Source organism: Erythrolamprus reginae, chromosome 2, assembly GCF_031021105.1.
Source record: "Erythrolamprus reginae isolate rEryReg1 chromosome 2, rEryReg1.hap1, whole genome shotgun sequence".
Taxonomy (NCBI): Eukaryota; Metazoa; Chordata; class Lepidosauria; order Squamata; family Dipsadidae; genus Erythrolamprus; species Erythrolamprus reginae.
The window spans coordinates 12,358,913-12,375,333 of record NC_091951.1 but is presented as its reverse complement, the minus strand read 5'-3'; the positions used below and the strand labels follow the sequence as shown (position 1 = coordinate 12,375,333).

Below are 16,421 nucleotides of genomic sequence, written 5' to 3'. Positions count from 1 at the left end.
CGAGCTATCAAGCTATACTCCCCCCTTCTTCTCCACAGAGAGGACCTAGTTTCCACTCTGTACATGCTTTGTGGAAAGGTGACTGCATAGGAAATGTAAAATCTACTGAATTTGGTAATCATAATAATAATCGGAAGAGGGAGTCCATGGAGAGGGGCAGCATACAAGTCCAATAAATAAATAAATTTATTATTTTTTTGTCCAAGGAGTCTCCAGAAGAACTAGCAAAGGAGCGAGCAGCCCTCTTATTTATTGTGGGAAAGAGAAGAGTTTGAAGCTTCCAAAAGATTCATTACACTAGAAAATACTGTAAAAGGAAATAGGGAATTTATACACTGTACTTGATACCACTGACATAGTCCCATAGAAAGACATATTCTCTCTTTGAGACAGTTATTATGACACATACACCCACCACCCCAATTTTTTCTATATGACAAGCTGGGCCTCCCTAGTTCTCTCAATGGTTCTCCATCCCGTTCAACCTTCCTTCATCATCTTCGTTGCTCCTCTCTGCACTCTTTCCAGGGTCTCATTATCTTTTTTGGATCGTGGAGACCAGAACTGGACCAGCAGGCAAAGAGGAGCCTCACTAGTGCAGGAGAAACCAGGATGATCCTTTCTCTGTTTCTTTTGATGTTGTTGCTCCTCTGTTGACACCAAGACTGCGTTGCTTTTTGGCAGCTCCACCTGATCCCCCACTGTTGGGTCTCCCCTCCCCCTCGCCTGCGCCCCTCCCCCCACAGGCCCAGAGAATCCGCTTGCTTTTCCCAGCCCCTCCCCCCTAGAGGCGGAACCCCTGAAAGGGGATTTCCAGATAGAACTTTCGCTTTCATCTCTGGCCGGTTGCGCCTGGACGTCTGCCTAGCAACAATGACGACATGGAGATACATTTCTTTTACTGGCTGAACTTGCCCAATCACCGCCTTTTCCTGGATTGTTGCGTTGCTGGTCACACGGGGCGAGTCTTTGTTTGCCTGCGACTTTTCTGGAGAGCGGAGTGGCGGTTGAGGATCGTGGCAGGATGGCTTTGCGCTCTGCGCCCTTCCGGCTTCTGGTGCTGCTGGCGGTCGCCCTCCGGGACAGCTGCGATGGTGAGTCCCTCTGGGGCCTTCGGGGGTTCCGGCCCCTTTTTCTTCCTCTCCTAAAAAAGTTGATTCCCAGAAATAGAATCCTGATTCGGTCCTCTTTCTGGTCCGCTCCCCCTCCCCCCTCTGGCCACTTTGAGATTCGGTCCCAAAGAATTGAAGCCTCGAGGGGATTCCGTTGCCTCTGCCCCCCCCCCGCCCCCAGGAGACCCCTCTGGGAACCGGACAAAGTGGCCCCTCCAGAGGTCAGTCAAGTCCATCTGGGCGCCCCGAGAGCAGTTCTTTCCCTCCCCCAAAGTGGAGGTTGTCGGAAAGCGGCGTTTGCAGGTGATCAGGTCAGATGACGAACTTCCTGGCTGCCTTCGCCCAACCCCTCTGCCTGGATCCCCTTTCCTGCCTTGGGAGGGGCTTTGGGGCTTCTGGTGCTGGGGACCCGGATGGTTTCTGTAATCGGATCCGTGTCTTGGCAGATGGTGGTGTAGTGGATCGATCCGGGTTAAAGTCGTCCTGTGAATACAGCAGGATAAGAGTCTGGAGAGAAGCGGTTCTTAATAATCTTCCTCCTTCCTGATTGTTACTTTCTCCTGATCCCCCCCATCACCTGGTCCTAAAATGGACCCCAATATCCCCAGAGTTTTTTTGGGGGGGACAGGCAGAGATTTGCCCCCCAAGAGTTTCCTTCTCCCATTTCAGAAGCTCCCAACATGGGACAGTTTGCAAAATCAAAAAATGTTTACAATGTATTATTTATTCTTTAGTAATGGGGAACGTGGGGTGTTCCTGGCTGTTTGCTCTGAGAAATTATCAATACAGCAAATTTTCAAAAGACATTAAAAAAGTTTGGCAGGAATTTAAGGATGAAATAAGCTGCTTGGAGGTAAAAGGAGAGAATCACCTCTGGGTGGGGACCATGAAATGAGCGGCTTGCTTGGACACAGACAGGCCCAAACTCACCAGCCGTTCCTGACTGGAGACACATTCACGATTGTCAGGATGCCAAACCAATGGAAACCTGTGTTACAGTCCCACCTGTCATTTCTGACTTGAGGAGGATTCAGGATTGTGAGTTACATTCACACGTTTCTCCTCTCAGGCAGACTTCAGCCTTGCTCATTGCTCAGCCCCACAAGGGGAAGAAGCGGGTTCTGGATCACGGAGGGTCCGATCTGATCCATTTGGATTCTGAAACCTCCCCAGAGCAGGAAGTGGATCTGGGGATCCCCAAAAGCTCTGAGCAGCCCCTGGGATTGTGGGGAGGGAGCAGGAAGGAGGAGGCCCAGGCCTTTGCTTTGAACTGGGAAGGACTGGGAGACCATACTGGAGGGAATGGGCAGCACCTGGGAATTAGGTTTTCAGACCCTAATTGGGTGGCTGAAATTATTCCTTTATTCTCTCTTGGGATGGATAGTCACAGATTTTCTGCGGCATAGCAATAGCACCAGCGCTTAGACTTATATTGCTAGTCCTCGACTTGCAAACACAATTGAGCTCAGAATTTATGGGTGAGAAAAGTGTGAGTTTTGCCTCAATTTGCCACTTTCCTTGCCACATTTGTTAAGCAAATCACTTGCACTTGTTAACTAGTGACATGGTTATTAAGTGAATCTGCTTCCCCATTGAGTTTGGTTGTCAGGGGTTTGCAAACCGAGATCAAATGACCCCGGGACACTGCAGTCGTCGTAAGTGTTTGAATTTTGATCACGTGAAGAACATGGGGAGGCTACAATGGTCGTAGGTGTGAAAAATGAGCATAAGTTAAGACCCCAGATGAGCCCCCCATCCACATACAACATGGAGGGTCTCAGCAGGAATTCCCCAGCAGCCTCAGTGGGGGCAGAAGGGCAGGGTGGAGAGGCCCCAGGGGTTTGTGGGATGATGGGAATTCTGGGAGTTGAAGTCCAAGTGGCTGAGTTAGAGAAATTCTGAGTTAAGCCTTGAGAGTCGAGATTACAGGGAATTTCTGCATTGGAGACAGATTCCTTGTGCGTCCAATCACACTTGGCCAATAAAGAATTCTATTCTATTCTATTCCATTCTATATTCTATTTTATTCTTATTCCTATTCTCACCATCCTCCCAAGTTAGCTGAGGGGCATTTCTGCCTTTCTTTGTGCTCCCAAAGTTCAGGATCAGCTTGAAAAGAGGAAAAGTGTCAGAGAAAGTGAGATTCAGAACAAATCTGGTGCCTTTCTTGCACCTGGGAATTATGGCTTCGGACCCTAAGTGGGTGGCTGGAATTCTTTATTTAATTCTCTCTTGGGATAATCACAGGTTTTCTGTGGCATAGCAACACCAATAGCACTTAGACTTATACAGACTGTATAACATAATAACTTTCAACCATAACTAATTATAATTGAGCCCAGAATTTATGTTGCTAAGTGAGAAATGTGTGTGTTTTACCTCAATTTATGACTTTTCTTACTACATTTGTTAAGCAAATCACTTGCGGTTGTTTAACTAGTAACATGGTTTTTATGTGAATCTGCTTCCTCATTGAGTTTGCTTGTCAGAAGGTTGGAAAAGGGGATCACATGATCCCCGGGACGACCCTACAACTGTCATAAATATGAACGAGTTGTTAAGTGTCTGAATTTTGATCATGGGACCGTGGGGCTACTACAATGGTCGTAAGTGTGAAAAATGGTCATAAGTTACTTTTTTCAGTGATGATGTAACTTCAAACAGTCACTAAATGAACTGTTGCAAGTGGAGGACTACCTGTATACCACTTCACAATGCTTTCAAGCCCACTGGAAGCAGTTGAAAATCTCAGCCTAACAATCTGGGTCCTCATTTTATCGAACTAGGAAGGAATGGACCTTGAGCAGGTCAGGATTGAACTCCTGGCTGTGGGCAGAATTAGCCTGCAATGCTTCATTCTAACCACTGGGCCTCCATGGCTCAAGGTAATAATAATAATAATAATAATAATAATAATAGTAATAATAATAGTAATAATAATAGTAATAATAATAGTAATAATAATAGTAATAATAATAGTAATAATAATTTATTAGATTTGTATGCTGCCCCTCTCCGAAGATTCGGGGCGGCTCACAACAATAATAACAACAACAGTGTGACAATGTAAAGAAATCTAATATTAAAAAGCATCTAAAAACCCCATCATTTAAAAACCATGCAACAAACGCATACCATACATAAAACTATAAAAGCCTGGGGGAGATGTCTCAATTCCCTAATGCCTGGCGATACAGGTGGGTCTTACGTAATTTGCGAAAGACAAGGAGGGTGGGGGCAGTTCTGATCTCTGGGGGGAGTTGATTCCAGAGGGTCGGGGCCGCGACAGAGAAGGCTCTTTCCCTGCAACCCACCAGATGACATTGTTTAGTCGACGGGACCCAGAGAAGGCCAACTCTGTGGGACCTTATCAGCCGCTGGGATTCGTGCGGCAGAAGATGGTTCCGAAGGTATGGGGTTGAGACCCACTGAGTCCTGGGTTCAAAGACAATTCCTGTTTGGATGCCTGAACTCTGTGACGGGAGGGGGAATTTCCCAATCAGGGTGGGTGGGTGAGGACGAAGATCTAGGGGGGCTACATGGCATCATTACTGATCCCTTTGCTCCCCACTTTGTTTCCCCATAATTCCCAGGCAAGCAGTTTGGGTTTCCTGTAAGGATCCCACGGCCTCTGGTCTCACCCGAAATCCCTCCTCCCCTTCCGTATTTTATAACCCTCGCCCCCAAAATCTGCACCTATTCACAATCCATGTTGGGCCTCAGTGAAGTCAGAATGTTTTTTTTCTCTTGGGGGGACCAGAGCGGGTTTCCTGCTGTTTTTGAGCTTCTGGGGATGGAGCCCCCCTTCTTCCTGTGGGGCCTCTGCAGCCTCCTTGGGGCAAAGACTGTGCAACGCAGAAGGGGGAGGGGGTTGAGGGAGGCCTTCATGGAAGTGGGTAACAATTGGAGGGGAGCACAAAAGGTTTGGGTGTCCTGCTCTCTCTTTGTCTCTGCTTTCCCTCCCTTTCCCCTCACTCCCCCCCAACCCCTCAAGCCCTCCAGAAGATGCTCCTTTGTTTATCAGTCATTCCCTCTTTCCATCCCATTTTCTTTCTCTCTCCCATCACCCCTCCCCCTTCATCTTATCTTCTCCCTCCTCCGCCCCCCTACACCCCCCGCCCAGTTCTCTTCTTCTTCCTCCTTCTTTCCAGACCTGGGAATGGGGCCTTCTGTGCCCCATAGAGCATCAGGGTCCTTGACTGAAGCCCCCTAACTCTGCCCCTCTGGGTCCCTTCTAGGTGCCTCCTCCCACTCCATGAAGTATTTCTTCACCTCCATCTCTGAGCCCAGTCAGGGGCTGCCCCACTTTGTCATTGTTGGGTTTGTGGACGGTCAGGCCATTGATCACTATGACAGCAACAGCCGGAGGACGAAGCCTCGAGTCTCCTGGATGGAGAAGGTGGGGAAGGAGGATCCCCAATACTGGGACAGTCAAACCCAGAGAGCTCGTGCCAATGAGGAGATATTCAGAGGAAACCTGGAGATTCTGAGGAATCGCTACAATCAGAGCGAAGGTGAGTGATGGGTCGGGTGGCTCCTCCGGCCCCATATTCCCCTCCCCAGGAACCAGAGGGGGGAGAAAGGGGGGGGGTCCCTTCGAAGGGAAAGGCTGCTTCCACACCTTTTAAAAAGTATTTTTTAAATATATTTATTCTTTTTCTAAAATCCATATAAGATTGTCCTTGCCTCCATAGCTGACATTTTCTGCCAATTGCAGTTAATGGAAAACTTGTTTAAATTTATCCATCTGTCTTTCTGAATGTTGATATTGATATAAACTGAGATAAAAAGAGACCAAAATCTCCCCCCCCCCATGAAAGTTGGAGGGTCTGACCTTGGTGGATCTCCTGCTGTGGGGGAGGGAGGGAATCACAGGTCTCCCCCCCCTCCAAAAAAAGGCAGTGGATCCTAATTAAATTCTGGGGCAAGCAGGTCCTCATCCTTCTCTCTGTTTCCACCTCAGAGAAATAAGGGATCAAGTGCAGATCCACCTGGAGTGACTAGATCCCTTCACCCCCTTTTTGGAGGGATGAGGGGCCCCATATGCCAGGAGCTTCTGTTCATCCTCCAGTTAGAAGGAGGGGCCAGGAAGACCCAAATGGGGAGGGGGCTCTTGGGGGGGGGGATCACAGGGCCAGGATCCTCCCAATCCTGAGGAGTCGCTACAATCAGAGCGAAGGTGAGTGAGGGGTCGGGTGGCTCTTCCGGCCCCATATTCCCCTCCCCAGGAAACAGAGGGGGGTTGAGAATTGGGGGGTCCCTTCAAAGGGAGAGGCTGCTTCCACACCTTTTAAAAAGTATTTTTAATATATTTATTCTTTTTTAAAAGTCCATATAAGATTGTCCTTGCCTCCATAGCTGCCATGTTCTGCCAATGGCACTTAATGGAAAACTAGTTTAAATTTATCCATCTGTCTTTCTGAATATTGATATTGATATAAACTGAGGTAAAAAGAGACTGAAATCTCCCCTCCCTCCCTCTGACCTTGGTGGGTCTCCTGCTGTGGGGGAGGAAGGGAATCACAGGTCTCCCCCCTCCAAAAAAAGTCAGTGGATCCTAATTAAAGTCTGGGTCAAGCAGGTCCTCATCCTTCTCTCTGTTTCCACCCCAGAGAAATAAGGGATCAAGTGCAGATCCACCCGGGATGACCAGATCCCTCTTTCCTTCACCCCCTATTTGGAGGGACAAGGGCCCCCCAAATGCCAGGAGCTTCTGCTCATCCTCCAGTTGGAAGGAGGGGCCAGGAAGACCCAAATGGGGTGGGGGCTCTTGGGGGGGGGCACAGGGCCAGGATCCTCCCAATCCTGAGAGGGAAAGACAGAGAAGAAAGGATCCTCCATTTGGGGCCCTTCCAGAGTCTCTCAGAGCCTTCGTGGCTTCCCATCCTTGGTCCCTCAGGCTGAACCCCTGCCCTGCCCTCTTGGTGGGGCTGCCCTGGAGGGGGGGAGGCCTTCTTCAGCAGCCCCCCCCCTTCTGCCATCTTTGGGGGACAAGATTCACCTTCAAGGAACCTTGTTTGGGGGCAGGGGCTGAAAGCACCTGTGGGTCTAGTGGGAGCCTCCTTTCCAGGCTAAAGAGCCCCAAATGTCCCAACCTTTCCTCAAAGGGGGGCCGCTCCCACCCTCCCCTCGCCTGAGTCGCCTCCTCTGGACCTTCTCCAGCCCCCTCCTCTCCTTTTGGGGGTCTTTGGGCCACAACTGCTCCCAGTATTCCAGATGTGGTTGCTCTGCCTTGATTCATGTAAAGGTTTTGGGACATCAGCCTCTCTTGGGTTCTCAATACAATTTTAATGATATCTTGTTTGCATTTTAAACATTTAAATATAATTTGCATTAAACCTTTTGAACAAAAGATAAAAACTAGAAGGTAACATAAAGTAAAGGAGCAAAAGGAAACTAATCAAAGAAAAATAAATAAAAGTCCATTTTTGCCCTGGGGAGAACAGGGAATCTCCTCTCGAGGGAAGGATCAGGCTGGAGCTCACGAGGATCTTCCTCTTCCTCCAAAGGGAAGATCTCTGGCTGAGCAGAAGATGCAGAGAAAGGATCCCCTCCCCCGACATTCCTGGGTGGGGAAAGGGAGGGAAAACACTGGTCAGTTTAGTTCAATTGTCCTTCCAGGTGATTTTTGCTTAGATTTGAGAGTTCCTGGCGTCCTTCCTCCCTCTCAAGCCCAAACAGGACTAGAAACATTTCAGGATTTCCTTTTGGTTTTTTCAAAGATTCAGTTTTCTTTTAAATCCAAGAATCTGGTCATTTCATTGTCTAAATATCTTCTCCAGGGCCTTGCAAAGACTGTGGACTTCAAGCTCATTTCAAAGGTCAATAACCCTTTAGGTGTCCAGATCAGACTGGGCCACTTGCTGCTGTTGCTGAGGAAAATATTCCTTTGTGGCCCTTCAAGGCTTCATCCCCACATTGCACTAAACCATGGTTTGTTTCTGGTTAGCCCAAAGTGGGAACCGGCCCTTGTGACTTGGTGCTATTTGTGAACATAGTCCAAGATTTATGATCACAGGGATCCCTGCAAGCATTTATGTAGATCAATCAGATCCTTTTTGAGACATAGAAACATAGAAACATAGAAGTCTGATGGCAGAAAAAGACCTCATGATCCATCTAGTCTGCCCTTATACTATTTTCTGTATTTTATCTTAGGATGGATATATGTTTATCCCAGGCATGTTTAAATTCAGTTACTGTGGATTTATCAACCACGTCTGCTAGAAGTTTGTTCCAAGGATCTACTACTCTTTCAGTAAAATAAAATTTTCTCATGTTGCTTTTGAGACCACCAGATTCTCAGTCCCTCTTTGCAGCCCCAGATCCAGGTTCCTGTTCCCTCTCTGGGATCCCTTCCTTTCCCCCCAGAGGAACAGCAGAGAGAAAGATGGAAGGATCTCCGTCCCTCTGTTTCTTTTCCCCCTCCTCCTTTGTCTCCCTTGGGATCCTCTGCTGCCTTTTCCAGATTCCCTTTTCCTGGGAAGGTTCAGGGACTCCGTCCTGGGGGGAGGGGAATGCAGGGAGGGAGGGGGAGGGAGGGGGGATGGGAGGTTAGTGATGGGGGCTTCCTTTCCCTTGGACTCTAGAGGGGAAATGGGGGTCTCTACCTCTGTCAAAGTCCCTGCAGGAAGGGGGGCAGCTCTGTCTATCTTCAGGACTCCAGAAACCATCCTCCTCTCTTGTCTTTCAGGCCTGCACACAGTGCAGAGGATGTATGGCTGTGAGCTCCGGAGTGATGGAAAGAAAGGAGGGTTTTATCAGGATGGCTATGAAGGGAGGACCTTCATCACCTTCGACAAGGAGACCCTCACTTGGGTGGCTCCCGACCCCCAGGCCCAGATCACCCAGAGGAAATGGGATGCTGATCCAGGATGGAATCAGTATTTGAAGGTCTACCTGGAGAAGGAATGTTTTGACTGGATAAAGAAGTACCTGTCCTATGGGAATGAGACGCTGCTGAGGACAGGTGAGCATCTGAATGGAGACTGGACTTTCCTCCTTTATGGCCGGATCTCTTGGACACATTCAGCCCCTTTGAGTCCCTGGTCTACAGCCTGTTTGCCCTGGTGGGAATCCCCCCTCCCCCCCTCCAGCCTCTCTCCAGGACACGGGAAGCCCTGATTGGTTCTCACTCCCAGGCAGCCATTCAGTGGACCAGGAAATGCGGAGCTCCGGGTGTTGAAACGCCAAAAGAGACGTCTAGAGAAGCGATGGAGGAAGAGTAGGTCAGAATCCGATCGAACACTTGTAAGAGCTTTTATTAAGACTTACAAAGTGGCGCTCAAGGCGGCAAGATGCGCGTACCATGCCGCCTTGATTGCATCAGCGGAATCCCGCCCGGCTGCTCTGTTTAGGGTGACCCGCTCCCTTCTTAATCAGGGGGGAGTTGGGGAGCCCTTGCAGAGTAGTGCCGAGGAGTTTAACACGTTTTTCGCTGATAAAGTCGCTCAGATCCGGGCCGACCTCGACTCCAATTGTAAAACAGAGTCGACTGACAACGAGTCAGTCGAGGTGACTGGGGCACGTACTTGTCCACCTGTCTGGGAAGAGTTTGATCTGGTGACACCTGATGAGGTGGACAAGGCCATCGGAGCTGTGAGTTCTGCCACCTGCTTACTGGATCCGTGTCCCTCCTGGTTGGTCTCGGCCAGCAGGGAGGTGACACGGAGCTGGGCCCAGGAGATTACCAACGCTTCCTTGGGGAGGGGAGTTTTTCCACCACTCTATAAAGAAGCGCTTGTGCGCCCCCTCCTCAAGAAGCCCTCCCTGGACCCAGCCGTACTTAACAACTATCGTCCAGTCTCCAACCTTCCCTTTATGGGGAAGGTTGTCGAGAAGGTGGTAGCGCTCCAGCTCCAACGGTCCTTGGAAGAAGCTGATTATCTAGGTCCCCGACAGTCAGGCTTCAGGCCCGGTTACAGCACGGAAACCGCTTTGGTCGCGTTGATGGATGATCTCTGGCGGGCCCGGGACAGGGGTTTATCCTCTGTCCTGGTGCTCCTCGATCTCTCAGCGGCTTTCGATACCATCGACCATGGTATCCTTCTGCGCCGGTTGGAGGGGTTGGGGGTGGGAGGCACTGTTCTTCAGTGGTTCTCCTCCTACCTCTCTGGCCGGTCGCAGTCGGTGTTAGTGGGGGGTCAGAGGTCGGCTCCGAGGTCTCTCCCTTGTGGAGTGCCTCAGGGGTCGGTCCTCTCCCCCTTGCTATTTAACATCTACATGAAACCGCTGGGAGAGATCATCCAAGGACATGGGGTGAGGTATCATCAATATGCCGATGATACCCAGCTTTACATCTCCACCCCATGCCCAGTCAACGAAGCGGTGGAAGTGATGTGCCGGTGCCTGGAGGCTGTCGGGGCCTGGATGGGTGTCAACAGACTCAAACTCAACCCGGATAAGACGGAGTGGCTGTGGGTTCTGCCTCCCAAGGACAATCCCATCTGTCCGTCCATCACCCTGGGGGGGGAATTATTGACCCCCTCAGAGAGGGTCCGCAACTTGGGCGTCCTCCTCGATCCACAGCTCACATTAGAAAACCATCTTTCAGCTGTGGCGAGGGGGGCGTTTGCCCAGGTTCGCCTGGTGCACCAGTTGCGGCCCTATCTGGACCGGGACTCATTGCTCACAGTCACTCATGCCCTCATCACCTCGAGGTTCGACTACTGTAATGCTCTCTACATGGGGCTACCTTTGAAAAGTGTTCGGAAACTTCAGATCGTGCAGAATGCAGCTGCGAGAGCAGTCATGGGCTTACCTAGGTACGCCCATGTTTCACCAACACTCCGCAGTCTGCATTGGCTGCCGATCAATTTCCGGTCACAATTCAAAGTGTTGGTTATGACCTTTAAAGCCCTTCATGGCATCGGACCAGAATATCTCCGAGACCGCCTCCTGCCGCACGAATCCCAGCGACCGATTAGGTCCCACAGAGTGGGCCTTCTCCGGGTCCCGTCAACCAAACAATGCCGGTTGGCGGGTCCCAGGGGAAGAGCCTTCTCTGTGGCGGCACCGGCTCTCTGGAACCAGCTCCCCCCGGAGATTAGAACTGCCCCTACTCTTCCTGCCTTCCGAAAACTCCTCAAAACCCACCTTTGTCGTCAGGCATGGGGAAACTAAACATCTCCCCTGGGCACGTCAATTTATGCATGGTATGCTTGTGTGTGTGTCTGTTATCATATGGGGTTTCTTTTCTTAAATCGTTAAATTTTAATTAATTGGATTGTTGTGACTGTTTTTACATGTTGTGAGCCGCCCCGAGTCTTCGGAGAGGGGCGGCATACAAGTCCAACAAATAAATAAATAAATAAATAAATGCAGCCTCTGCCTGGCAGGTGTCTGGGTGGGTCAGGCAGGATAAGCCCTTGAGGGTGTCCAGTTCACTGCCCACAAGGAGGGAACCATTTGGGGCCATTCAGTGAAACCCCCATTAGCCAAACTGTAGTCGAGAGTGGTGGGCACCCTTAATTCCCCCCCCCCAATTAACTCTGCTTCTCCCCACATCCCATAGGGGGCTCCCTCCCTGCCTTGCACATGATGGTGCACTTCCCACCCCCACCACTAGAGGGCTCCACTTCTACCATTAAGAAGGCATTATCCGTGTCCCAACTGGGGTAAGGGGGCCATGGATGGGGGGTTCTTTTGTTTCCAGGGGGTTCAGTGGGGAACAAAGTTTCTGTTTTTCTCTTAAGCCTCAAACAGGTTCCCACAATTCTCAGTCAGCCTTTCTCAAAACAACCCCCTCCCCACTTTAGGAATAATAATAATAATAATAATAATAATAATAATAATAATAATAATAATAATTTATTAGATTTGTATGCCACCACACTCCGAAGGACCCCTCACCCCACAGGGGAGGTCACATTATATTTTTTTCCTACAATTTTAAAATTAATTTACTATCTAGAACACACCTCCCCCCTCAGTCTACCCCTTCCCTGCTGGGGTCCTTGATCCCTTCAGGATCAGCTGCATGAGATTAGGATCAATGGGGGAATCCCCCCCACTGATTATCACCAACAGCCCCTCCCTGCTTGGGGAAGAGGACCCCCTCTCTCTTCCCATTGACATCATTCTCTCTCTGCCCCCCCCCTTTTCAGAGACAAAATCTCTTTTCCAAATTGATCAGTGTGAGATTCCCTTTGATCTCTCTTCCCCTCAAAATTGGGGTCGTGTCCCTTGGAAAGAGGCCTGGAGCAGCCTCAGATTCAGGGGAGCAGAAGAGGATGCAGAAAGTAGAGAGAATCGTCTGTGTTGTGGCTGTTTTGAGAGGGAACCTAAGAGACCATCTCCACTCTCCCTCCCCTGAAGGGAGCAGCCCAAGATCAGCCAGAGGTCAAAGCAGACAGAGAGGAATTTCCTTGGACCCTCAATTTGCTGCCGGAGGTTTTTCAGGCTGAGTCCCTGGGAAGGACTCAAAATCAGGAGTTCTTGTGGTTGAGCGTTTTCCAGATTGGGAGCATTTCCCAAAACCCCTTGAGATGCTTCAGGTGTGGAGGGGGAAATAGGGGGAGAGTTTCCTGCCCCTGATTTTCTCACCCACCTTTCAGTCTCTGGAGGGGCTCAGAGTCAATTCCAGTGTTTCCGCAGAGCCTCCAGTGGTGACGATGAGCAGCAGGACGGAGGTGGAGGATGGGATCGAGACGCACGTCTGCCGGGTCCACGGCTTCTACCCCAGGGAGATCGATGCCTCCTGGACGAGGGATGGGGAGGTCTGGCTGCAGGACACCTTCCATGGGTTTCTGGCCCCCAACAAGGATGGGACCTACCACTACTGGATCAGCATCCAGATCGATCCCAAAGAGAGGGGCCGCTATCGGTGCCGTGTGGAGCATGACGGCCTGCAGGATCGTCTGGACTTGGAGCTGAAGGGTGAGAGGCTGCAGGGAGGGAAAGGCCGGGCTCTTGGGCAGCCTGGAGGGGGGTGGGAGAGAAATATGGCCCCAGGTGTGTCCAGATGTGAACATACCTCAGCTTTAATACATTGTTTTTTCCATTGTTTGAGGTTGGTGAAGCTGCAGGGACCTAGATCATAGAACTGACTTCAGGGGATAGAAAGGAAACTACAGAATCCCATCACAATACTTGGCCGATCCTGATGAAATGCCCTTAGATCCTCTCTTAGGCCTCCCCTGGTTCTTCCTCCCAGCAGAAAAGCAGCAATTACGCTGAGCACCAGAAATAGATTTGCTTTTGTTTACAATTCCTAAAGTAGAAGAATCAGGAGGAGTCTGGTAGCCCCTTTTCTGAAGGCAGATTTTGGCTGGACTGATGGACATCAGGAGTCAGAAAAAAGGCTCCCAAGTCTGAGCTTTTTCCCATCAGAGACTAACAGGGTTTCCTGCTATAAAGGTCAAAATGTCACTCTGTGTAGCTGCTCTAAGAAAGAACTTGCACATTATTTTATGATATGTGAATTTCTGAGGCTCAGCATAAAACCCAAGGGAAAAAGCCCCCTCTCAAAGAACTCTGCATATGCTCAGAAGTGTCCCAAACATACACCAGATTCCCAAAGTTCCAAAACTCAAATTGAAATCCAATTTTTATTGATGATTGTCACCATGGTACAGGAAATAATCAAATTTCATTGCCCTTTATCCCAATTCAGAACCCACCGATTCAAAATCCAACCTTGGGCTCATCATTATCGGCTGTGTTGTCGCTGCTCTGGTTGTGGTGGGTGTGTTTGCTGGTATTGCTGGGATCGTGGTATTCATCAGTAAGTATTTTTTGGTGGGGGAGGGGTGATGGAAGGAAGATGGTGAGATTCCCCCCAAGTCTTTCCCTTTGGGGAGCTCCTTCTGGGCCTCCTTCTGTCCTGTTGTCCCAGCCCTCTTGGGGAGCATCTGAGATCTCAGCCTCTTGCTGGGACTCCAGTCTCGGTTCAGCTGAGTCTGAGATTCAGGCAGTCTGAGGTTCTTCTCAGTTGGGAAGAGGCCTCCCAGTTCCTTTGTCCCCCTCAAAGGCTTTGATCAAAGAGCAGCAGAGAAGGATTTCCATGGGAACCTCCCTCCCCTTCCAGCTGCTTCCCCCAATTCCCCTCCATCCATCTCGGAGGCAGCAGGTCTCTCTTGGGGCAAATCAGGAGATACATTTGTATTTTGAAGATCTTTCTGTCTTTATTGATGGGACAAAGTGACTGTGAAATATCTCCTGGGGTTCTTCCATCTACGGAGGGAGAGTTTGGATGATCTCTCTGTAGAAGAACCAAGGTGTCACAGTGGGTAGAGTGCAGTACTGCAGGCCACTAAAGCTGACTGTTAGATCTGCAGGTCAGTGGTTCAAATCTCATCACCGGCTGAAGGTTGACTGAGCCTTCCATGCAGGGGTGGGCTACTGCCCAGATGGGGGGGAACACAGTGGGGTAGCAAAACTGGAGCTCCACCGCAGAGCACCCAACTTGCAATCAAAGATGCAGAAAGAAAATGCCGGGTGTCCTGCATAAGCCACGCCCACAGTGTGGTAGTAAAAACGTTGGTAGCCCTTCACTGCGTCCATCCTTCCCAGGTGGGGAAAATGAGGACCCGGATTGTGGGGGCAATATGGCGGCTCTGTCAAAAAGTGCTCTTGCTAACATGTTGTTGTTATAATTATAATAATATATATTATGTACATATATGGTTTATTCTTTCGAGCTCTCACTGATTTTTGTCCTTGCAGAGAGACGTCAGGATGGCTACAGAGCAGCAGCAAGTGAGTGATTTGTCCTCTTTCCGTGTAGTCTCCAACTTAGAGCAGGGACCAAAGGCTCCATCGGTTGTAGGGTCTGTGTGTGTGTGTGTGTGTGTGTATGCTTGTATGTGCTATCTTCCTCTTCCTCCTAAGAACCAGGCTGGGGAAGATGGGCCCCCTTTTCCTTACAGCCAGGCTGTTCTTGGGAGTGGAGTCCTCAAGGAGAAACATCTGGGAGAAGGAACCTTCAAGAAGGTGAGAAGATCCAGCTGGTGGAAGGTCCCTCTGACTGAGAACATGCTCTGTTTCCCAAGCAGGCAGAAGGGAAAGGCTTGGCCAAATGAGTGAGAAGCTCCATAAAATTAGACCTCAAAAGGGGTCATATTGAGGGAAAAAGAGCCTTGGGGGATGCCAGCTGGATCTCCTCTTGGTCTCCCATCACAAAGCCTCCCTAAGTAATAACTGGTTAGAAAAAGAAACTTTGGATCCATCTGTGTCTTTTAGGTCAGTTCTGCCTTCTGGCTTTATGTGATATACATACAAATTTTAAGAATTATTTCTGATGCCTTTTAGCCAAAGCAGTTTGGTCAAAACTCTCTCCATGTATTTGTGAGTCTTTGATTGTGTGTGAGAGAGAGAAAGGGAGGGAGAAGGAAAAGGAGGGGGAGGGAAAAGGAGGGAGGGAGAAAGGGAGGGGGAGGGAAAAGGAGGGAAAGAGAAAGGGAGGGAGAGAGAAAGGGAGGGAGGGAAAAGGAGGGAGGGAGAAAAGGAGGGAGGGAGAAAGGGAGGGAGGGAAAAGAAGGGAGGGAGAAAGGGAGGGAGGGAAAAGGAGGGAGGGAGAAAGGGAGGGAGAGGGAAAAGGAGGGAGGGAGAAAAGGAGGGGGAGGGAAAAGGAGGGAGGGAGAAAGGGAGGGAGAGAGAAAGGGAGGGAGGGAAAAGGAGGGAGGGAGAAAAGGAGGGAGGGAGAAAAGGAGGGAGGGAGAAAGGGAGGGAGGGAAAAGGAGGGAGAGAGAAAGGGAGAGGGAGGGAAAAGGAGGGAGGGAGAAAGGGAGGGGGAAAAGGAGGGAGGGAGAAAAGGAGGGAGGGAGAAAAGGAGGGAGGGAGAAAGGGAGGGAGGGAGGGAAAAGGAGGGAGAGAAAGGGAGAGGGAGGGAAAAGGAGGGAGGGAGAAAGGGAGGGGGAAAAGGAGGGAGGGAGAAAGGGAGGGAGAGGGAAAAGGAGGGAGGGAGAAAAGGAGGGAGGGAGAAAAGGAGGGAGGGAGAAAGGGAGGGAGGGAAAAGGAGGGAGAGAGAAAGGGAGAGGGAGGGAAAAGGAGGGAGGGAGAAAGGGAGGGGGAAAAGGAGGGAGGGAGAAAAGGAGGGAGGGAGAAAAGGAGGGAGGGAGAAAGGGAGGGAGGGAAAAGGAGGGAGAGAGAAAGGGAGAGGGAGGGAAAAGGAGGGAGAAAAGGAGGGAGGGAGAAAGGGAGGGAGGGAAAAGGAGGGAGAGAGAAAGGGAGAGGGAGGGAAAAGGAGGGAGGGAGAAAGGGAGGGGGAAAAGGAGGGAGGGAGAAAGGGAGGGAGAGGGAAAAGGAGGGAGGGAGAAAGGGAGGGGGAAAAGGAGGGAGGGAGAAAGGGAGGGAGGGAAAAGGAGGGAG

General features: G+C 50.2%; 1 protein-coding gene across 1 annotated transcript; it reads left to right on the top strand.

Moving 5' to 3' along the window:
- Nucleotides 1-985: 985 nt before the first annotated feature.
- On the top strand, nucleotides 986-15,082 carry LOC139159144 (major histocompatibility complex class I-related gene protein-like). The gene is made up of 9 exons (XM_070736498.1): nucleotides 986-1,094; nucleotides 5,351-5,626; nucleotides 8,806-9,081; nucleotides 11,626-11,728; nucleotides 12,247-12,352; nucleotides 12,668-12,989; nucleotides 13,726-13,793; nucleotides 14,778-14,810; nucleotides 14,981-15,082. Exons 1-9 carry the CDS (start codon nucleotides 1,025-1,027, stop codon nucleotides 15,080-15,082), a joined length of 1,356 nt encoding a protein of 451 aa, XP_070592599.1. The 5' UTR covers nucleotides 986-1,024.
- The last annotated feature ends 1,339 nt before the right edge of the window (nucleotides 15,083-16,421 follow it).